The sequence below is a fragment of the Anabas testudineus genome, chromosome 12 (genome assembly GCF_900324465.2).
Source record: "Anabas testudineus chromosome 12, fAnaTes1.2, whole genome shotgun sequence".
Taxonomy (NCBI): Eukaryota; Metazoa; Chordata; class Actinopteri; order Anabantiformes; family Anabantidae; genus Anabas; species Anabas testudineus.
The window spans coordinates 10260827-10285834 of record NC_046621.1 but is presented as its reverse complement, the minus strand read 5'-3'; the positions used below and the strand labels follow the sequence as shown (position 1 = coordinate 10285834).

The 25008-nt window shown below is 41.0% G+C and overlaps 1 protein-coding gene across 1 annotated transcript in view; it reads left to right on the top strand.

Moving 5' to 3' along the window:
• The window catches only part of kif26ab (kinesin family member 26Ab), a 63622-nt gene extending 52952 nt beyond the window's left edge, over positions 1 to 10670 (top strand). The window contains 8 exon segments of the mRNA XM_026355501.1: positions 63 to 246; positions 1375 to 1534; positions 1865 to 2027; positions 2854 to 6124; positions 6781 to 6974; positions 7930 to 7953; positions 8142 to 8292; positions 8635 to 10670. Of these exon segments, the coding sequence (XP_026211286.1) occupies positions 63 to 246; positions 1375 to 1534; positions 1865 to 2027; positions 2854 to 6124; positions 6781 to 6974; positions 7930 to 7953; positions 8142 to 8292; positions 8635 to 8816 (4329 nt within the window). The 3' untranslated portion in view covers positions 8817 to 10670.
• Positions 10671 to 25008: the final 14338 nt, after the last annotated feature.

The window sequence follows — 25008 nt, the reverse complement described above, 5'->3', positions numbered from 1 at the left end:
GCAAGCCCTATGTGGTCTCCTATGCTCATCCTAACCCTCTCCTCTGTCCCTTCCCCCTTCAGCTCCAGAATCAGAGTGAGCTTCGTGCCCCAACAGCTGAGAAAGCTGCCTTCTTCCTGGATGCAGCCATTGCTGCACGAAGCACCAGCAAGCCCAATGCAGATGAGGAAGAGCGACGAAACTCCCACATGCTGTTCACATTGCACATTTACCAGTACCGCATGGAGAAGAGTGGCAAGGGAGGAAGTTAGTAATATTACATTCCTATTTCTACAACTCTGTAGCAGTGAATCTACACTCACGTACTGTAAAAGTATAGTATAGAGTTAAAGAGTGAAGCAACAAGGGCCCATATTTACGTATGGACATATTTACAGGCATCTCATAAGTAGGGATTCAGGTATTCTAGAGATGGCATTTAGACAGTAACATATAGATATACTCTGTGGGAGAACAGAGCTTATTAAGAGACAGTATTTCAAGATGCACTTATTTCATCCACATGAATAACTTTTTGCTATCATCAACTGTATTTTACAGAAAATACAGCTTTCAATAGTCATGATTTGAGTCTGTTGCAACCAACAATTTCTTCATGCATTTATGCAAGTTTTCTGCATATATTTCTAAAATCTCTATATGACGCTATAGTTTAAACTCAGGAGGTAGGAGTGGATATAGGTGCAACATTGGTAGGTGTCTAAGGTTAACATTCGGCCTGCCTCCAAGGAATGTTTCTGAGATAGTATATTCACATCATATTTCCCCTCATAAATATAGCTATACAAAAGTGACCTGTCTTTCACATTGAAAGGGGGTTCAGTTGGGATCAAGAGGGCAGAAAATTGCATACTAAGAGTGGGTGGAACACCAGACTACTCCCTTATTTGCAGTGTTTATGAATCAGTTAACTCTAGCTCCTAGAAGACAGAAATTTGTTTGTATACAGGAATTGTACTTTGTTCAGGAGTGAATGAATATTTGCAGCTTTTCTGACAAGAGTTTTGTATTTTGCTGCTGCTGTAGTAATGATCTCAGTCACCCATATATCAATGTGCAGGCTGTGATTCACTCTAGCAGCATTTTATATCAATCTGAATTAAAGTGGATTCTTTGAATTTTTTTATATGTCTAATCATTGCAGCCTCCACAAGTTGCACATCTGGTGGGAGTTTACTAGCCTTGCTGCAATTTGAATAATTTCACTGTGGGAAACTTACTCATAAATAAATCAAACAGTTCTGACAGTCACTAGTCTAGTTTGGGCTGTACTGCGCCACTCCTATCATCATGCCACTGTGCGTAAGGAGCTGACTTCAGAAGGGTGTGTCTGCACTGTGATCACCTGCTTTTTCTTCTTTGTTTTTGGCAAAGTGTCAGGAGGAAGGAGCAGGCTGCACCTAATTGACCTGGGGAGCTGTGAAAAGGTCCTAAGTAAAACCAGAGACGGAGGGGGAGGCTTGTGTCTTTCTCTAAATGCTTTGGGAAATGTCATCATGGCTTTAACAAATGGAGCAAAACATGTACCTTACAGGTAAGAACCATCTGCAGTAATCTTTTACTATGTTACAGCATCTGTGAAGTTGTATCTGTAAGTGTGACAGGCAAGTCACTGCGTGTTGTCATTCTTGCAGGTTTTCTTTGTTGCTATTTATTTACTTCGTTTAGATAGCCTTGTATAATAGCTTTCACCGGTGTTGCACAATATTATTTTGTAGCTACTCAGTTATGAGAAGATTAATGGCCCGTACTTCAACTCAGAGAATCTAAAATGGCTTCTCCTGGGATCATGTCAGCTAACTTTATTATCATTTTGAAATATTAGTGTCTAGTTTCCTAATATCAATATAAATGCACCCTGTAGGGACAACAAACTGACAATGTTGTTGAGGGAGTCCCTTGGCAACATCAACTGCAGAACCACCATGATCGCCCACATCTCCGACTCCCCGGCCAACTATGCTGACTCACTCAACACTATCCAGCTGGCATCACGCATTCATCGCATGAGGAAGAAGAAATCGAAGGTACACCTAATTAGTACTGATACACATATCCAGGATTAAACTAATAATAATACGTAATCTATAAAAATCCAGCAACAGAGGTAATGAAACATTAACAATACAATTTAACAACATTTCTATTAAGCAATTTGAATTACTCATAAGTAATGATTCCTGTAATAATTGGGCTCTGTTCAGCGGTGCTCATTGTTTATAAATGATAAATGCAGAGCATGATTAATTATTTTAAAGTATTACTGGTATAACAGTTACATTCCAAATGTATGTACATATGCAAATTTGATTCCATTTATATTCCATAACTAAAGTCCTTTTTGGAGATTTTAAGCAAATTAATGTGAGAACATTTCTGCAAATGAAAGATTATTATTGCAATAACTCAGGCTGGCTCATCTTCTCAACAGATGTAATCAATATCACTGCCAAATGAAATTCAGATTGGGGAAATATATGTTTCAGATAATTAGGTGAAATGACAGCATATATTTCTCCGCTATTGGTCCCAAGCATTATTATAATGCAGAGCACATACAGTTGGTCATATTATTGACATTATTTCTTTGTGACTATTGATGTGCACTTTTAACCTTTAGACAAATATCAACTGATAATTTCAGAGGAATTATCATTTGCCTTGTAATTTATTTTACTATGAAACTGGAGAAATAGAGTAGACATTAATTTCCTGTAATTTATGTTTTAAAATGGTTTTGTAAAATGGCAGGATTGTTACATTTATATTTTAGGAATACATATTAATGTATCACCTAATGAGATCATTTTAAATCCGCATTCACTTCACTTCTACTTTAACTCTGCTTTGCAGTATGCATCCAGTTCCTCTGGAGGGGAAAGTTCTTGTGAGGAAGGGAGGATCCGCCGGCCTTCCCACCTTAGGCCCTTCCACCCTCGGACCGTAGCCCTGGACCCGGACCTTCCTTCTTTGCTCAGTGACCCAGAATACTCTTCCAGTAGCGAGCAGTCCTGTGATACTGTCATTTACGTGGGCCCTGGAGGAACTGCAATCTCGGACAGGGAGCTCAGTGACAATGAAGGCCCGCCTGCCTTTGTTCCAATCATCCCATCCCTGAACAAAAAGAAATCTTCAAAAGAAGGTTCTCTTGACAGAGACCAGTTCTTTAAATGTAACACATTTGCTGAGCTGCAGGAAAGATTAGAGTGTATAGATGGCAGTGAAGAACCCACTGCCTTTGTTGGAGAGAGCAAGAGAAACCCGGCTAGCCCTAAGATTGACAAATCTAAGGAGAGCCAAGGCTCTGTTTCACCAAAGACTGTAGCAAATATTTCTTACACCCAAGAGGGCATCTCACCCAAACAATCTCCTAAATCTATTGCCACACAATCATTCTCTAGCCCCAACACTAAATTGAATCTGGATAGTACCAAGAGGCAATGTTTACCTGCAGAAAGGGCACCATCAGAGACTGTTCCAAATGTATGCAGAACGAGTGCTGATGGCAAGAAGGCTTTGGTTTCAGAAAGCCAGGTCATGACAAACAAAGGGGCAACCAGTGCAGTGGCAAATTCTGAGCCTGTCGTGAGGGAGAAGGTTTACTTCAACAAGAAAGCCCTGCCAAAGCCAGCCCCACCCCCTTCACAGCAGAGAGAAAATGCAGACCATGAAGAAAGATCTAGCACCAGAATGCCACCTGTGGGAATGAGCCACCAAGCTCTGAAAAGGAGGGATCCATGCGCTTCACCTTTGCTCAGAGCTCCAGTGGAAGTATGCCAGGTGCGCTCTACCTTGAGGGAAAGGTGTCTGGATCGGGATATCCTTAGAGCCACTGTCACCTTGCAGCAGCCTGTGGAGCTGAATGGAGAGGATGAACTGGTGTTCACGGTGGTGGAGGAGCTATCTATAGGCAGTATTGTAGACAAGGGTCGACCATCCAGCATTATCAGCTTTAACAGTGACTGCTCCCTGCAGGCTCTAGCCTCTGGTTCCCGGCCTGTCAGCATAATCAGCAGCATCAATGATGAATTTGATGCCTATACATCAGCCATGGGAGGATCCGAGGTGAACATTTCAGTGGTCACACCCCTTCAGGAGGGAGCCATGGAATGCATAGATAGCAGGGGTTCATCTATAAGCTCTTGGTTGAGTGAGGTTAGTGTCTGCACCTTAGAGAGCGAAGGGGCTCATTCTTCGGAAGTCTTTCTTCCACAGGCCAAACACATGGGACCAGAGGCAACCTTTTACTTTGATCAACTGGATATGTTCCATTGTGTATCCTCTCCTAGGGATGCTAAGAACTCCTTAAATGACAGTGGATTTAGTTTCTCTGAACAAGACAGCGATAGTGCCACCTCAAGCAAACTGTCTTTGACAAAGTGCCCCCCATCTCCAGAATCAGCCAAAGGCTCCCTCAAATTCACATCTAAAATAACAAAAGCTCACTCTCTAAGCTCCTCTCAACTTCCACAGGGCTTCTCCAGAGTCCACTCCAGTCTTCCCAGGAAGATCAAGCCTACCTCATCCATATCTCATAGCAGTAGCAGTAGCAGCAGCAGCAGCAGTAGAGAGCCACAAAAGCAAGAGCCTAAGCAGGAAGATCCTTGGCAGCGTGTTGAAAACCATTCAGAACCTCAGTTTGCTGACTCCAGCACTACCAGCAAGTTTGTCAAAAATCCCCACAGTGTCAACCCTTCCAGCAAAACATCTAACAACAGCAACAGTGTACCTCGCCCACCCAAGGTGCTGGGGTCTACCTCATCCCAGAGGGTGGTCGATGGCTGTGAGAAGTCAGCCAGTAAAATCCCACCCAGCAAAATGCCTCAGCTGAGACGTGGTGCTACAACTCTGGGAACAGTTCCCGTCATCCACTCCTCCTCAGACTACAAGGGAGCCCAAGATCTTCATGCATCTACCATGAGCCTTAAATTCTCCTCTCTGGGGAAAAACAACAAGGCTAACTCACAGAAAACAAGTAATATTCCTAAACCTGGTTGCACCTCGCCTCCTCCTCCACCAGTGAGAAAGTCCAGTCTAGACCATAAGACTAGGACCCTGCTGCCCCAAAGTGCCTTAAAGTCACCATATGGGGAGGCAGGAAGGTTCTCTGGAGCAAGGGCAGCTGTGTCAGAGGATGAGCTTGAGGTACATCACAGAGGTGACGCTACCAGTTTCAAGACCTCCAGCCTCAATGCAGCCAAAGTTACCTCTAGCTTGAAGGTTAGAGGGCCTAAAGGAGACACTGGGCAGCATTATGGCAGTCAAATGTCACTGGAAAGGTGTGAAAGCCTGTCGTTATCAGGGTCCAGAGCTGTGCTTAGTCGCGAGAATAGTGGAGCAAGTCTGGGGAGCAACAGCAGCAAATCTAGCAAGTCCATTCCAAGATTTGGTATTCCTAATTCTTCCAGCTCTCCTATAGCTACCTGCCCATCATCCCCAAGTGGAGGAAATATTAACAAACCTGGCCAGGTAAAAGCTTCTGTAAATCCCAGACCAGTAGGAGCAGTGAGTGGTAGTAAGGCACGCTCACTGTCAGCCAACAACTCCAAGGGCCTAAGCTCCTCCACCAAATCTCTGGCCACTCCCATTACCAGAAATACCAACGCCAACCTCCCTCCATCCGGACGCACATCAGCTCCTCGGACCCCAACTGCTGTCAGCAGTAAGCCTGGTAGAGGAACTATCATGGGCACAAAACAGGCCATGAGGGCTGCCAATAGTCGTGTTAGTGAACTGGCGACAGGCAACATATCGGGCAAACACATGAGAGGTTCAGGAGACTCAGACAGCGGGAATGACAGTGGGGCAAACGTGAGTGATGACAAATCCCCCATAGCTGTGCTGCCTTCTCCCTACAGCAAGATTACAGCACCCAGACGGCCTCAACGCTACAGCAGTGGCCATGGCAGTGACAACAGCAGTGTGTTGAGTGGGGAACTGCCTCCAGCTATGGGGCGCACAGCTCTGTTCTACCACAGCGGTGGCAGCAGCGGATATGAAAGCATGATTCGTGACAGTGAAGCCACAGGCAGTGCTTCCTCTGCCCACGATTCTATGAGCGAGAGCGGCATGTCAACATCAGGCAGAACAAGAAGCTCCAAGTATCCCAAGAAGAGAGCAAATGGTGAGAAACTAATTTGGGATTTGGGTTTTTACACATACCAATGAAGGAACAAGTCATATTTATGAATATTATGAATATATAATGGTGACAGTTGCAGAGTATGTTAGATCTATCAAACACTTCATGCCCATGAAACTTTACACTTTGAAAGAGCATCAAGAAATGAATGCTCTCTCCTTGGAAATTAACCATACAATATACAGTAGGTTCTCAAACTTTATTAACCCATTCTTATTACATTCATGAACTGGTACATCATTCATTTTCTTTCCTCCTGAAACAGCAACATACATTATTCATATATCTATGGAAAAATGATAATGATGTTTTAAACCAGACTACTTCCACATGTGCCATCATCAAATAAGATGAATTGAACATGAGTGGCAGTGACCTGGTTCTGAATTTTGTAACCCTGTATACATAACCATTTAAATTTGTGCATTAAACCAACATTTTGAATTTATTCAGGCGGTTGCAGAATAGTAACTCATGAAACCCTCATAAATATGCAATCACCTCAACTCGGTTGTCCTATGTAAAGCTTCACAGGTCTTTACATTTGAGAGTGAAACTCATACATATTTACTAATGTATCCCATCAAATGCCACTATTGTATGTCACTGCCTGTCTGACTGTATGCGTGGCTTTGTAGGCTTTCAGAGAAGACGGCTGATCCCAGCACCTCTGCCAGACACCTCTTCCCTGGGGAAGAAGGTGAGCTCGGCAGGTCAGTGGGTGGACTTGCCTCCTATGTCTGGACCACTGAAGGAGCCTTTTGAGATCAAGGTGTATGAGATTGACGATGTTGAACGGCTTCAGCGGCGGCGTCAAGAGGAAACTACAGAGGTGAGCAGGAGGTCACCCCCCAACTTGTTCTGTGTGGTGCTTCATCTTGCTAAACTTGTTTGAGATAATGTAATGCCTGGGTCTAGGGCTTGTCAATCCAACTTGCTAAGCCTCAGAAATATTTTGCATGTACAAAATATTGATGCCACACATGCTCAAGATGTGCCAAATTGCCTTATGTTGTGGGAATGTCTTAGCTCACTTCTTCCCAGCTTCTTTTTAAAGAACAGGGCACAAATAATTTGTCTCAGACGTCTGACCTTCAGTCAGCTCAGTAGCAAATCCCGTAGTTAAAATGTCTGTATCCCGATTCCCAGAGCTTGGTATTTTGGTAGTGCTCCTCAGGAATGTCAAGAGTTCAGGAGACAATTACTGACGGGGGTTAATTGGTTTGGATATGAGTGATGACTCTGCTTACTGCTGACGATAGTGGTGGTGATACAGGGGGTATAAGAAAGAAAGAGAAGATGGTATGAAAAGATTAAACAGGGAATGTGTGATGAATGCAACAGTACCCTGCACCATCCCAAATCAACTCACCGCTAGTACCCATCACCGGCTGCCTGATGGTTTTTTATAGCTGACTCCTCTTCTGTGGATCATTAACTGCTCCCACAAGTTTGGCACAGTCACACAGGGATTTATTAAGCGAAGATATTAAATCAGATAAATGGTAGTTTGACTTACTTTCAATTAAGAAAAATAATCTTTAATTTCTGTCTTCCAATCATCACTGCCTGAATGTCAAGTAATTAATTACTCTTCCGTGGCTTTCTTTGGCTATTTTGAAAATCGCTGTTGAAATCTTGCACATGCATAAATAGCTTGTATGTACAGTATTTTAACATACTGTTCACATGGAGAGCGTCGGTGTACCATATGCTGTATTCATGCCTAAGACAGACTGTCTTGTTCAAAGTGCTGACTTGTTTTATCTGTTTTATCTTGTCTTCAGCAGCCATTCCAGGATGTTGACCAGGTAAGCAAAACATTTATGATGACCAAGGTTTTTACCTAAGAGGGTCTGGGTTATATTAGCTACTAGTATGTTTACTACTTTATGCTGTATAACATTTAACTTTTTTTAGTTGTTAAGTTCAGTTGACTTACTTCAGTCAACAACAAGCAAACGTTTACTGTAGTTCATAATCTTTCTTTTTCTCTCAGGGCCTGCTATATTTTAATAGTAAGCTGAAGATGCTTGAGAGGAGGCAACAACAAGTGAAGGAACTAAGAGCAAAGCATGAAGTGTTGTTGGAAGAGCTGGAAGGCACGAAGGCCCGATTGATGATGGATCCCAGCAAGTGGATAGGAGAATGTAAGTAACAGGCAGAGACACAAAATGCTGACGTCCAAGAACTAGTGGCGATAAAGGCCAACTGTGATGTCGCTAAAAGCAAATTGTGATAATTTGTATTCATCCCTCAAAAAGTAGAAGATCTGAAACTGTAAATATACAAACTGAAGAACCACTGGTGCAAAAGCTAGTGTGAGGCTAACTGATGGCCCGACATTATTTCTGCTGTCAGCTTGGTGTATCACTGGCTTTAAGAGTTCTTTAAAGTTAGATCCAATTCCAATATATTTAATTGGAATAAAGTAATCTTTTATATCAAACCATCTAATGTTTAACTTTTAATTAATGTCTCTTTTTCAACAGTTGAGGTGGACCAGAATTTGGATAAGGAGTCTCCAGAGTACCTGGAGGCCCTGGCACAGGCCACAGAGGAGCTAGAGTTCTGTGTCAACCTCTGCAAGTCCCGTGTAATGATGGTGACCTGCTTTGACATCAGCATGCCGACGTCTGGCATTCAGGAGGGGCTGCGTGAAGTTGAAGTCTGAGGACAAAAGAAAGTTGAGGTGAAGAAATGAGGAAGTGCAAAGAAGGATGATGAAATGTAGCTGCCAGGTAATAGATACTACTGGAATGAAGAACAAGTGACAGAGATGAGACGGGAGTGGATCTTTGCATGAGAACAAGGGAAATCTTAACCACCGAGCTACAGTGCCTCGCTGTCCTGGACATGGATTTAATGGCAGAGAAATGAAATGTGAGCACAAATGCTGTTGCCTGTATGGCAAAGAAGTGGCCATCACTTACCCAAGAGTCAATGAACAACACCTGGAAGTGCCTTTTTTATTGTTTTGTGTTGAGTCATTATTTTTCATATGGTGCAGGTATCTTAAGCATACCTAAGCAAACCCTGAACATATTGCTTTTAAGAAAAAATATTTTATATTGCATTGTATAGTGTATTTATATGATTATGTTGTGTGTACAAATATCCTTTTAAGGGAAAAAATAAAGAGGAAAAAGAAAAAGCAATAAGCTAATGTTATTGCGCTCCTAGACTTTGCCTTTTCTCTTGTTTCAGACCTCAGTCAGCATTTATCCATACTCATTCCACCTCTTGCGCCTTATGTTTGCTCTCTGGTTATGTAGTTTTCTAGATTTTCCGAGTTAGACTATGTTATCTTGTCAACAGCTGCATTTGCTGTTGTCACTCACAGCCTGCCAGCTGGCCTGTGAAAGCTTGCGTGGTTGAGTGATTTTTTTTACCCTCCAGTTGCCTTGATCTCAGTGGATGCACTGAGGTAGCGCATCCGTTATGTTAGGGGACGGAGGGCTTATTCAAGCTGTGCTTGCCCACGTTTAACGTTCTGAAAATGAGAGATTAAGCCAAAACATATCAGAGGGCCACTGTGATGGATAGTGAGTGATTCTTCTTGATTTAGCCATTCTCTCTGCTGATTTTGTATGTGGTCATGCAACCATGAGAGACTTAACCTTCTCTACACCAGTCTATGAGGATAGCATGATAAATGCTTACACTGACAGCAGTGCTCATCAAAGAGTCTAATTTCTCTCTAAATAAGTCTGGACTAGCAGCTCTGTATATACTGCAAAACAACAAGTCAGTGACGAGATAGCACAGGTCAATCTCATCATACTTCTACAGTACCTTTGAGCACCACCAAGCCTCAGCTCTATGCATTCCAAAACCTTTACTGCAACTACTGTAACAACCTCAATATGACTCAAGGGCAACACCACAGTTTGGCCTCTTACGTCCCCTGCCTTTTTATTTTTTTTATTTTTTAATAGGCAAATCAACAAAATGGATCCAGTGTCTTAAAGCAAGACTCAAGAATTGTTAGTTTCCTGTAAAATGATGCCGTGAATAAGTGGAACTGATTGTGACATTGTTTGGCAAAAATCAATCATTAGATCAGCTCTTTTTAAGTGGCAGAATGTGCTTGTGATGAATCAACCGGCTGACACAGAGACAACAAAGATGATCGGTGAAAAATGATAAAACAAACTGGCTTTGTTATATTTGGGGTGTGTTTGATTCTATATCTATGACAAACATGACTTGGTTTTCTTTCTTTTACAAAGATGTACCCTCTCAGGCCCTCTCTGAAGATGCTGCATGAGATTTTTAAACCATTTTTAAGGATGATTTCTACTCCATTTTTACCATTCTGATTTTTTACAATAATTTCACTTTTCACTAATGTGGGGTAAGGCTCATAACTTAAATACCTATTACCAAACCAAGACCTTTTTTCAAGAAAATGATTATATGTAAGGTCATGTTTCATATCAAAACCCATATTTTCGAATATCTTTGTTTTTGTATAGGATTTTCAAACCCTGTATATAAATGTATGATATGGCAGCTTGTGTTTTACTTTTACAGTACTTGTGAATAAAATGTTTCTTTCTTCAGTTTGTGTTCTCCTCGTTATTACATTCGTAGCATAGTTTCCCGAGACCACTGCAAAAAAGTATAGTTTACACAAGCACGCAGAGCAACAGTAACCATAGGACCACATAACTATGTTAAGGTGAAAATCATTCAATCTATCTATCTATCTATACTATAGTAACCTAAATGAGATGAACAGAGATGTTGCAGGCCCAGACTGACTAATTACTCCATGTTTCAAAAGGGACTTGTGCTCAATATGATACATGAAGTCCTGTTGAGTCATTTACTGTAGATGTGTAGATGTGTTCGGCTAGAAATGAAAACCTGCTGTGCAGTAACATCTTGCCGCCGCCTTGTTAATTCTGTTTTGATGAAGAACACAAGAGGTTAATTTGACTGCCTGGCACGACCAGCTGGCCACTGTATGTCACATCAGATTCATCAGATAGGTTTTTCTGTCTGGCTTAGTGGCTTTTGGTGCTTCTTTAAACACAGTCCACTGAATGCTGAGAAATATACCTTTTTTAAAAATTCAGTTAATCGTCAGCCTGAAGTGATTTGGCAACAAGTTAAAGCCTTCTGACAAATCACCCAAGAGCCTGTCAGCTCAGACTGTACCTCGTTTCTTTTAGGAAGTCTCTGTCTGAGTGGAAACAGTTGGCCAAGGCTGCTGCAGACGTCTGCTGGCTGCTGAGCGCTGTCAGACATGTGAATCCCAGCCCACTTTGCCTCAGGGCTCTCATCATTAGCAGGCAGTTGGGTGTTGTATGAGAATAGAAATGAGTTCACTGGAAAGTCAGGAGTTGTCCCACCACCCCGTTCCTTCACTCCAACCCAGCACTGACCCTGTGCTGGAACTCGACAAGCTCCTCTCTGGGAGGTTTAATCCAAATGCGATCCAATCCACTCCAACTCTCGGTCCATTTTATATCTTTCTCTTTCTTCATGTCTTGTCTTTTAGTTATATTTCAATGTCTGAACTGTTCCTGCAAACTGAATCACAGCATTTGTTGTTATGTTCCCTTTTGCCTATGTTGTTTCAGACACTTTGAAATCCTGCAAATTCCATTTGCATTTATATCTTCATTTCTTTAATAGTCTGTAACTTTATTTTACTTTGTGGCTTCTCATTAGCCTGAATGTCTACTGTGTTCAAAGAAAAGGAAAGTAAGCTGTACAAACCCTCTCCCCACTTTGCCTGCCCACAACTGCCCAGGGCAGTGTTAGTTGTAGTAGTTGCTCAGTTTTGGATTTACAACTCTGCAGTCCCACAGATTGGTCTGTCTAAAGCAAGCTTGCTCTTTGAAGAAGACCCATAAACCTGACCAAATGCTGCCACTTATTCCCAGTAATTAAAACAAGCTGGCGCAGAGAAAAGTCCTTAAATTATTAGAGGCCAGCCAAGATGTAAGGCTCACACACAGTGTCTGGTTTTGCTCCGGGGGGTCGTAACTATTGACATCTCTATCCCTAAAACAGATTGCATTTGTGGGAAATATTGCACCAAGTCAGAAAACTTTAAGTGGTATAGTCCTAAAGGCTTTTCCCCCATATGTACTGTAAATACTTTCAGGATGGGTGGCCGTACTAGTCTAACAACATGCCACTGAGCTTACACTACAAAGTAAGTCAAACTAATACATTTAGGAATGTGGAAGTAAAATAATTAGCCATTTAGAGACAACATGAAATGTTTGGTATGTGGCAAAGCGAAGGTGGAAGAAAGGATAAGGAAACAAATATCAAGTGAGAAAGCATTGCCATTATTAGTTGTAATGATTTGGATGATACACGACTAATAGTTTACCATACTGGTGCTAATTGTAATTTGAATTATGTCCCTTTTTATTACCTGTATTGGACTTCCTGAGTCTGTATCATGTACATCTGGACAGTAATGAGGAGCAGGATGGGGGTCATGAGTTCAAACAGCCTGTTGTGTGTTGACCTGCAAGCTGACAGTGTAATGAGTATCTAGGTGATAAAGATGCACGCACACACACACACACACACACACACCCACACAGTCTCTGATGCTGTCTGACAGTGAGTTGGCAGCGTTGTCCTCTTTATTATGCAGTCCAGACAATCCGACAATCCTGGCAGGAGGAGGAATTAGTCATAGGAGAGGCGGATGTTTAATATTTTTTCAAAGATAAAATGTTTTTATGCTTATGTCATTTTCTCTGTCGTTGCACAGGGGCTGACTACAGGATTGACTGCAGTATGCTGTTCAGCAAGCTAGTAATTCATGCATTGGTTTATCATGTTTGGTCAGTACATAAAGCACTGACCTTGTCAAGGAATGGTGAGAACTCTTTTCTCTGCAACATGCTTTGACCTTGTTTTATCTGTGGTCTTGTAGTCCCTTGGTCCAGATTGCTTGTAGATAACTAGTGATTTACATACAGCCTTTGTTTAGCAATACTGTTTTAAAATGCTTTTAGTATACTGAATTAATGTGCAATGAATATTCATGATTTTAAAAAAGAGACTACACAATTGAGGCAAAAGAGTGGAAACAGTTGGCCGGGACGGCAGTAAAGTCCTTGATTACATCTATTGTTCGGTGGATTGTTGTAGGCTGCAGTCAGGTTAATGTCTTTGTGTTCTCTAAAGGTTTTTTAAAGGTTTTTTAAAGTTTTGTTTTTATTAAAGAGTTTCAAATTGTACTCAGGAGATCGCTGGCCATAAAGAAATTCATTATTCTCACAGAAGATGCAAAATAATTGAATTCCAGGAAAGTGCTCACTGAGATATTGCTGTAAAATGCACAGTTGAACCGTGTAGCCGGTACCGTCCAGGTTGTGCTCTCTTAACAGATGGGCAGGCGTGATGAAAAAAGGCATTTTTAATTAGCCTGTCTGAAATTGTTTCTTCATAACCGACACACCCCTCTACGTTTAAGTTTCACTGGCCACCAGACAGGCTCTTAGCTGGCTCCCAGCAGCAACCATCTGGTGGACAGCAGAACCCGGACTACAGGGTGGCTCCCTACTCCAGTGAACCGACACATAGCCCAAGGACACAGGCAAAAAGCTCATTCTGATGGGTCTTTACTCTGTTTAATCTGCTACCTTTGGGATCGGAAGGCACACCAACAAACCAAGCTTGTGATGTGGGTGAGCCAGAATGCAGTGATTGTTGATGCCATAAAGGCTAAATGGAATTAATCACATCTATGTTGACTGTTAAGTATCGCATGTCTTATTCATTGCAGCCATTCAAATGAACCTTAACCTGCAAAAGTGAGATTTATAATTACAAACCATACAGTAAGTATTAATCTCCTCTACACACATCTAAATGGTTCTTTAGTGACTCTCTATTAATAAAACCATGCAGTATACTCTGTCATGAAGGTAAAAGAGGTGTTGTTTATGTAATGAGACCATGGGTTAAAGCTGACCCATGTTGTTTCCTCCCAGATTGCTTTTGTTTTTTGAGTATTGTAAAGTATAGGCAGGATAATTTCACATTCAGTTGAGTTTATTCATCTTGCGTCCTGTCCTTTTGATGGTTACACTAACATGTTTAAATGGGATTGAATTTTAAAACATCACAATTTCCATTTTTTTCCAGGATGAGCTGTTGTTGCTCATAAAATGCAAACGCTAATGTAGTTTCAAGTGTGTCTGTTCTGGCTTCTGATGAAATGAATTAGATTTTCTGTCTTCAGAGGAAGGCAGAATTGTTTGTGTTGTTCTCTTCTTACCAGAAATAATCATTTTGTGTGTCTTGCTGTAAAAAAAAACGTGTTGATTTTTCAGAGCTTTGATTTTTCTCTCAGAATCATTTATACGTTGGATCAAGCTGCCCGCCTCTGAAAACTCATGTTCTGCACACAAACTAGCTTCAACTGTGACAACGCATGCTCTTTTGATGTACTTACTTTGGATTCTTGGTACAGTTTGTTGAAAAAAAGATGCACTAAGCTTTTAACAGTGTTGTTGGTTCTTATTTTGACATGTTCTGTTCACTCCTTTTATATTTGCCATTTACTATTTTATCTCTATCTGTATTGCATTCACAGTTTGCATGTTTACCATCACTAAATATGATAATCACACTGTCACGGTCCAACCCCTGGGTTAATCCACCAATCAGACAAAGTCTTGTTTTATGCACCATGCTTTCGTCTGCCCCTCACTCACACCTTTTGATTATGTGTGCTGTTTTCATTTGCACGTGATGATGATTATCGCTGTGAAGCTTTTTTTTTTTTCCCCTTCATTGTGTGTTTCTACTGCAGCAGTAAGGAGCCTTCTTTGTCAACACTGAGACACTGCGCATTGTCTCATCAGACAGTTTCAGGTGCAGCACAAGGGTGACAGCCCAAACACTGTCTTTGTATTCCCTCTCTGTCTCCCAGATGAGAGCCTTGATTGGTGCAGGTTGCTGACAGGAGGCTGTCACTCATCGTGATGTCTGAAGTGGAATATGTGCTGGTGAAGAGGTTAATTACACAACATTTAAGACCCTTCTTTGCCTCATCACTCATACTGCAGCCAATCATGTCCAAGACACTCACTAATCAAATGTGGGCTGGCAGCTCTGTGCCGTGGCAACAGTTGCTGTGATGGTGGCTTGTCTGGCAGGAGGAACGCGTCCTGCTGTTTGCCCGTTTGAGCTGGCTGGCAGGCGTGTGCAATCCCTCTCTCGTTTGCTGCTGTTCATTCAAAGAAGGTGGAGAACAAATGAGTTGTCTGGATTACTGATAAACTGGATCATTCTTAATTGTGTCTATTTTGTACTTCATTAGAGCTATCAGTCATGTAAAAGTAGAAACAAACTGTTCAATTAAACTACACAGTAGAACATTGTTTTGCTATTTACAGCAGCTATTATCACAGTAATCATTCATATTGATGTATATGATACCATTAATGAGGAACTAGGCACATTCAACATGTTTGATAAAACTAAAGAATACAAACTCTACTTTCTTATCAAGAGGTATATATTGAGCTTTAGAAATTTCCATCTCTGATGTAGTTTGACTTTTCTTTGCCAGTTTCCTTGTCCTGTGTGATTGCTCTTGACCACGGCGACAGTGAGATCTCTCACTCTTGACTGCCTCCCCCTGTGCTGACACTTCAGCATTAAGTCTCTTGTCCACAGCTTGAAACATATGGCTGCCGCCAGCCGCTTCATGCCAACATTGTCGTCACTCTGCTGCCTGTACTTGCAACCTTATCTTCTCCAGTTCACTTTAAAGTACGACCTCTTCAGCCTCTTCAGAGACACACACATCTTCTCTTGTCACACCCTCATTTTAGGACATCTCACCACTATGATAATGAGCATATCGAGTGAAGTGCAATATAGTTTTCTGAATGAGAGTGACTCTATTCCATGTATCATACAGTATGTTCATAGGTCATTGAGTACTATACTCAAAGCTTCAACTTCAATAATGAACAACCTATTACAAATACATGCCTGTGTGCAGTGATCTTTGAATATAAAAAGATTTACAGATAACTTTCATCCTAAAGGATAAAGCTATTAATATTATAACATAAATGATCTGTAGTGCCCCCGTAATGAAACTGGATGGAAACCCTTTAGAGGGTAAAGCTCAGCATTTTTCTTTTCTAATTGAATCAACAAAACTTTGTTCAAAATAGCAGCAGTGAGATAATTTCTGGTACCAAATTCCCCAAGGCAATGTTCATTGTGTTTTACTATATGTTGTACCATAGCAACCAAGATGAAATGGTTTTATTGATTTTGCTCAGCAGCAAATTAGGCCTCACCCTGGAGTAACCGTGCTTTTCACTCAGCACTGCCTCCACTGTGCCATGAACAACCTTCAACAGATATTTCTTCCTCCTCTTTAATTACCACGGGTTACCTGAATGGCATGGCACACAGACAACTACCCTTGTAATAAGCTGTCAGCTGTTTTAAGGCACAGCTCATTGATTAGATCATGATCACTAATAGGACGTGAAATCTTGCTGCCACCCCTATTGATATGGACGACAATGAATGGAGGTTTTAAATTGCTGCCAGACCTCAGTGTTAAGTACTTGAATAGGCAGCGGCATAATAACAGTATTTTACAGTCACATTGGAGTTATTAACATTTTTAGTGCACATTCGTTTTCATCAGCTTGTCTGAATTAACTACAGACTTCATATTGTAATGTATGAAGTCAGCGGTTCTATCAAAGTACTTTCCGTAAGTAGAAAAAAATGGTGATTGAGCCGAGGAAGCCCAGTGAGGAATTTATGAGATGTTTTTTTTATATACTGCTTCAATTTGGCCAATCCACTGCAATGAAATGCAGCTGGTTCATGGTCCCCCAGTTGGACGACAGAAATCTTTCAGACATTTTTCTTAGGCTTCATTCAGACAAATGGCCTTTTAATACGGTACTTTGGATTAGAAGAGTATGTTTATAAAGCTTGTTAGAGGCCAAAATGCAGCCCAGTCATTTTCACAGAGAGGACTGCTTCAACACTGGTCTTGATCTCCAGAAAAGCGACAGAAAAAAAGGCACATTACACACGTTACAAACTAATCCGCCAAGAATGCACACTTGCATGCATGTGATTGGTCAGCGCAGCGCCTTGCAGGATGAAGTCTCATTGATTTTCTTTTCACACAATGAACTGTCTGGACACAGCCTTACTGTTGAAAAGGATGGCTGTAACATATTATGATTAAATCTCCCTACACTACAGCAGCATGTTATTTACCGCATGTCTTTTGGATTCCATATGTTTGTTTACAGAACAAATATGCAAAAGAACAGATTTTTAAGCAGCTTTTTTACACATTTCTTTGATGCATCCTTCTTTCTGTTTCAAAAAGACACGTCACTGCAGGTTACAGGATCCTCATGTTACATGCATGACTCCAAAAATGCTTTTGTTACTACCAAGTGGAGAGGAAAATGCAGACTAACTGCTTATTATGCCCTCTAGAGTTCCTCTAAATAAACATGACTAAAATACTGGGATTTTTTTTTAATAAGTTAAAATAATTAGCAACCCATAACATGAACTATTATAGCTATTAGATTAAGCAAGTAGTCACCATTCAATGTTAAAGTAAGCAGTTGCACATTCAACATCCAGATCTCTGCCTGTGGTTTCTTTGTTCATTCGTGATGTGCGATTCCTCCCTGCGAATGTGACTAGCCTGGATGAGCAGGTGGGCCGATGCCTGCAGGCACGTGAACTCTTCAGCAGCTCCACCATCCAGACTTTGTGCTCGGAAGACTTTTGGCGGACGTGTGGTGGTCCCTCCTCCTCCTCCTTCTATCTCCACAGCTCCCCAAACACAGTTGTTCATGAATATGGATGGCAGGCAAGGCTCCCTGGCATCATTAATGTGCCACAAGCCCATATAAATCACATCACCATAAAACCTCCAAATGCTCTGATAAAGAAGGTAACATGATAACAACCGGCAGAAGTCAAGAAGACAAACAGTTATTGAGAAGCGAAACCCACTGTGGATCTTGGTTAGTTGCTTGTTCTGTGCTTTGATGGGGTCCTGTATTACTCTCCAGTTGTGTACTAGTGTTGTGTAGGAGTGTTAACAGCCTCTAACATCTCATGTGACAAGGCTGGTTGCAGTTACATGCAGACGCAGTTTATCTTGGCTGAGATGTTGACAGGCACTCATGCACAGCTGCAGCAGACATGAACCCTAAGAAGACTCTTGGTTCTCAGCACAGGGAAGAAAAGTCCTGACATCTTTTTTGATAAATGAGAGCACATATTAAACACTCATAGTAGCCGCTTTTGTTGTTGCAGATGTTCGTGTATCATTGTCAAACTCCACAGAAATATAATATGATTGGATCTCAGAAAAATGGAAAAAGTCGACAGATCCAGACTATATTGAGAATATCTGTTTTCAAATTAATTTGTTTTGGCTCATTCATCTGAACAATTGTGTTGATTTTAACTTATACTGGTCTTGTAAATCTTAAATCCTAAGTCTTAACTTAAAAATCATTTTCATACATCTCACACTTTCTCTGTGAAAATAATGAATAATGGTAAAAGCAAACCATTTATACATTTTAATGACACCATCAGCAGCTGGTCTCAGCACTGAGGGCATTTTGAATATCTTTTGCCAACCAGCCTCCTCCCATTCGTCCTGAGACGGGAATTCATGTTTTTTTTTTTTTTGTATTTATTATATCAAATTTCTATGAGCATGCAGATATTTCCAATTCAGTCTGCACCTCACAGTTCATTAAAAATAAACACAGAAGAGAGCAACACCAAAGATGATAACGAATGGAGAGACGTGAAAGATGCAGATTTGGTCGACATTTAGTGTACGGGGAATCTTCTGTACAGTCCAAAGTGGAGGGATCAAATCATAACGAAACAATTTTGAGGAAGTAGAGCAATTTGAATTCAGCACAAATTAGGTGTTGTTGCTGCTGCTGTTTGCTCATGGATCATATTTTAGCTTAATTTGTACATGTGGCAGTGCAGGACCACAATGATATTTGTATATATTTGTCTAGGGTTTTACAAACTTTAAAAAATGTATTATTAATTGCTCTGCATGGGGAATACTAGTGCACATCTCTTGGCAGCTTGGCAGAACACATTTAGCTAAATTTGGCAGGAAGCCACATGATTTGAATTTAAATTTTACAAACTGCCAAATAAAAACTTTTACCACTTGTATGCCTTTTCAAAAAATCAAGTGATTGTTCAATTGTTTGACCAAAATCACACACCCAGAGCTCTGTTCTCCTATGCTGGAGGTTTTTTATGGGGATGTAACAACAGGGAGACTAATTCTCTGCACCATAAAACAGAACACAGCAGTGTTCCTACCACCAAACAGGCCTCAATATTCAAAAAACAGAAAGTGCTTTGCATTCAACTTTTTTGCTACAGTATGTTTGATGAGCGAAATCCCCCCAATCAGCACATGAATATGGAGCAGCGGAGCCTCGATGAGGCAGGCATCTCCTCTCTTCTCGGAGTAACTTCAGACAGGGTTCCTTGCGGGGGGTCTGGAGTGGATTCTGGGGGGCAGTACAATGCCAGCCTTCTTCACAAACCTGACGCTTTTGTCTTTGGAGAGAAGCCATGCAACATTTTTGTTTCTTGGTTTTCACCCTGCAAAGGCAGAAGATGGATAAATATATAATAAACATATGTGTAAGAAGAAGAAGAGAGGATTGCTTTGTGTTGGAACCAGTATTTTCTTACTCTCATGGCAAAGCAAGGCGCTGTGTGATTCAGATACACTGTAGTGATCCTCTCCTTAATCAGGTAAAGTGAGATGGTGAATTATTCAATAAGGTTGTACAGTACATGATTGAACATATGGCTTCATCACTCTGATGTTTCATGAGCTGATTCATACAAGTGGAAGTCAAGGTGTTACAACATTATTTCCTTAAAGCTACTCTGGCTTTACTTTTAAATCAGGATTTTAAACTTTAGAAATAACAACTGATCAGAAGTGAAATTAAAATTATTAAAATAAATATTTTCCTACTCCATAGAATCATATTGAAAAACAAGTAATAGACTCATGGTCAGATATTGAATGGAGCTACAGTTACTTATCAAACATGAGAAAACAGGAAGTTCTAAATAGACTTTTAATACTATTCGCAAATGTCTTTTTGTATCTCATAGAAAATGAGTATTGATGATGTGGATACATATTCATTATACGTGTCAAATAACTTCAAAGTGGAATGGTGGAGCCTTGTATTACAACATCATCATCATCATCATGTAGCCACTACATCCTTAAAAATGTCTATTGAACTTCTCTATATGAAGCATTTCATTTTCATAATTCCATTGTAAAGCAGTTGTAAAACCATTAATGTTTAATGTTTTATTTTGTCACTTTAGCGTCATGTCTGATCAGGGTCTGACTTCCTTGGGGATTTTCCGCACCAGAAAAACATCCATTTAGAGAAAATTTGCAGAAAATGATATGCTGTAACTCAATTAAGACAACTTTAGAGCAATGCTCCCCTCTTCAGACAGAATTAGATTAACAGCAGCCGAATGCTGATATTAACCAAGTGATGTAATTACAACTACAGGTTGGGCGCTAACGCAGTTATACAGCTGAGAGAATATTTCCAAATCACATTAGAATGCTGAACTTCAACCTTTCTGGTCGATATAAGCCATAATTATGTGAAGAGCATGGCCACACCTCTCTTTGCCTTTGACTTGTCTTCTGAAGTAAGTTTCATATTCAGATAACTGTCATGACCTCCATTTAAACCTACTTTTGTCCCAACATTAACTCACCTGCTATATTTACACCTCTTTTTGCAAAACACTTCCTGTAGGTGACTCATGGCAGGATTTGGACCTGATCCAGATTTAGGGGAACAAAATTATAATTAAGTATTGCACTGTTGCATTTTCAGGAATGAGACGTTGCATTTGGAAGAGGTGAGGGAATTCTTGTTTTGGGGCTAACGGCTGGTGGCCCTTTGGACGCAGGTCATTATTATTGCCCCAGGTTAGGATTATGGAAAAGCTCATGCTAAGATATGCAGCGGGATGGAGATGCGGGTAGTGGAGGGCTGAGCATGGATTGACTCCTTAATGTAATTACACCCACTCTGGGGAGAAAAGCAGACAGAAGTGGGCTGGGGATTTGAGAGAGGCATGTGACAGCCTCACAATAGAGAGCTGAGGAGTGTCAGAGGACCTGTCTCTCAAGGTTGAGGGTCGACCACATGGCCTCAGGCCAGGCATAAGATATTAAAACATCCTGCCTGTAGGCCCTGGAATCAGCACCCCAAACACAGGACACACGAGCTGAAATGAGAATAATAAGACACGGGGATGATGCATATAATTCATTGTTGCTCCTGTGCTCTGTCTTTGCATGAAGCACATTCACTCACACAAATGCTTTATTCTATTTTGCTGGACTAATTTTAAGCAGAAACGTCAATATGAAAGTGTGTGATTGATGTTTTCTAAGACTTAGGGTTTGTTATTTCTGCGATTTCCAGCATAGACAATGTAGCTTTTACTTCTTGACATGCAATCACAGAATGGATTGGCCACTCTGGAGCTGGCACTCCCTCACACAGAGAAAGAAAGAGAAGGGGGGAAAGAAAGGCCCTTTGATAAAAGGACTGAACCCAGCCCCCACTTGCACTTTTTCCCTCCCTGTTTTTTCCCTTGCCCTGTGGAGTTAATCTGGCAAAGAGGAGGCAGCATCAGCCAATTTACACAAGCAGCAGCAGCTTTTTGTGTTCTGTGCCTTCTCCTTCGCTCGCCTTGTCTGTGTTTCCACCCCCATTCACCCCTCTGTTCTTTGTGTGCAGACTTGTTTGCCCATGTTTGTGTGTATGGTGTTTGTGTTGTTCTGCATGCTTTGAGTGGTGGAATAATATCCTGTACAGTGAGGTGGTTCGACCCCTGAGGCTGGAAACACCTGCCTCATACAGGATGTGCAGCTAAGGTGTCATGGCACAGGTATCGCCACCTATCCTCATTTCCCCCCCACTTTTTGTGCGGTCTATTACCTCTCGTACCCACCTACCCCAGATTGTCTTTGTTTCTATTATGTCTCCATACTGTTAAAGCCTTTGAAGTACATTTGAACAAAGGAAGGAGTTCTTCCTGACAGAGCTCCAGCCTCTCACTTTACCTCCAAAAACCCACACACAGACACGCACTGGTGTCAGATGAAAACCCCTTCTGTGCAACTATGCATATCAGTTGTGCCGCAGGAAAACAGGCAAGAATTTGACAAAACATGTTTAAATTACCAGTGGGGGGTGGATGGCAGTCAAATTAATAGCGTGAACGAGGCAGTGTGTTTTATCCACTTCGTAGGAGATGAATGGAAGTATTAATCAACAGTGTTTACTCTGTCCATCACTCTGTCTACCTAAACACAAACTATGCAGGGGTTTTAGTCATGCTGGACAGGAATGCTTGTTTCTGTTTCCTGCTGTAATGTGCTCAATAAATCCTCTGGACACAATGATTCTCTTGCAGTTTGGAAGCAAATCCAAACATTGTGGCCCATCAATTTTTCCTCCACCAGGCTTGCCCAGATCAATTAAATCAAAGTTCATCTCAGACGGACATTACGTTAATTATTTAATGAATGGCATCTGGATCTGGTGTGGCTGTGCATACATCGAAGCTGTGATGGGAATGGAAGATGAAGGCATGTGGGAATTCCCCCTTTCTCTCTTATATTTCTAAGCTAATATTTCTCAGTGCAGGAATTTGTGTATTGTTTAAATAAATTATCCCAATAACAGTTGCCCAGGAAACTGCCTGTGAGGTCAGTTTCTTAATTACAATGTGTTAAAGTCACTGTGCAGATTTGTTTGGTATTCTCTTTTTTGCTTGGTACTTGGTTGTATTATTTCTGGTAAGCTGAGAATTACATTTTTTTTAGTTAAGAGTCAAGACACCGAATTCTCTTGAATTTTCTCGGGCGGCTTCTTCTAAGCTGTTGGTCAAAGGTGAAGGAGATCAGTCTTCCTCATTTACACAATGATGCTTCAGCAGTTTATGTGCCCCGGGTCAATGTAAGTCTGCCAGCACCTCGTGCAGCCTGTCAGAGTCAATAGACTGGCTGACATGACGTCCTGCACCAGTGATTGAATTACTGGCCATTTGTCTACCATGATTGTCTTGCTGTCATATCAGCGTTAATCTTGTTATGGCCATAGTCTGCATGTTTATCAGATGTGACAAATGAATGAAAGAACATTTTGTAGTAATATTTTTCTTTGTTGCAGGATAAATAGATTTTAAAGACTTTTGGAATTCATACACATCCTTGTGACCTATCAAGATGTATATTTACACTTTCATCGTGCCTGAAAATCTTAAAAATACAAATCTCCAATGTGTAGCGTTTTGTCATCATAAATGACAAAGAAGAGAAGGTTTTTGTGGCTGTGCAGCAAGATGGGCTCATCAAAATACCCACACACAACAACATGCAGTATAAATATATGCCATTGTATACATACGGTATTTATACAAGTACTGGTTCATGTGTTCCGGCTGCTGCACCACATTTCAGTAAATTAATTACCCACAATGTGCAGTATGTAGTAATTGCTACGGAGGAGTGGCAGGGACTGAATTATGATTTGCATGAGTAATTAAATAAAGTGTCACTGAGGATTAAGTATCAAATGGAAGGAATGCTCCCAGAATATTTGGTATTTACATTAAACCCGGGTGTTGGCCAAAGATAAACAAACTATTAAATGTACTGGTAAATATGTTCACTCCAGTCTAGTCCAATTGTTCATTTAAAATATCACAGCCTCTATAAAATTAATTTTAATTCCATAACAAGTGTTGCTTTTGCACTCTCACATTCCTGACATCACTCTTTCCAACAATACTAAGACAAACCCTAGTTGTGTTAATAATTCAAACATAGTGGAATATGCATGCTTTCCTCTATCCTAGACTACTTAAGATGCACAGACTGAGACTCTTCAAATATAGATTTTCTCCCTCTCTCCAGTTGTGGTTTTATGCAGCGAATCTCTGATTTAGCTTTTAGGTGACATATGAAATAAAGCAGTATAAGAAGGTACAGTAGTTAAGCTATAAAAATAAGATTCTAACCCAGTCTTCATCTGCTGCCTTCTTATAGCTGAGGATTTCATATGACAATTCCTACATTTGATAATTGTGTGGTGTTCTGTATTATAAAAACACATTTCACCTAACAGGAATACACAGCTCACTAATCGAACCACTGTAACTGCCTTAACTCCCTAAATTTCTTTTTACAGCCTGTCAGGCCTTGGCAAGACACGCGATGGCACAACTTCAGAGAAACTGCTTGATGGCTGTAATTCATCTGCTGCAGTTTTCCTCATAGTTCACCTTGCTCCTCTGATCTGGACCCTGCTCAGACATTTATTATTTAACAGGGAGATGAATGGCCGATTGGGTGTTGCTCATGTGTCATGGCGTGAGTCATGATAAATAACCGGAGTAGACTGATAGGACACAGGACAGTAAAGAGTAGAGATGTCAACATCAACACAGGCTCAACCATCCGCAGTGTAATTTTGCAAGTCATTAAATCACTGCCAGAGAAATATGAGTCCAAGGTTATTGTGCACAGTGCGACTGATGGTGGCTTCGAGTGGTCAAGTGCTGAAGTTGTTGTGCAAATTCGATTTAGGCGCCTGGCATGCAGGGGGAAGACCAAACCTGAGCAGAACTAAACGTTATCTGTTGGTGCAAAGATTGAGATGCTGAGTGCACTATAATGGTAGGAATTACAGAATGAAATGGACTCATTTTAACTGGAATGAGTCAACTGTAATGCATTG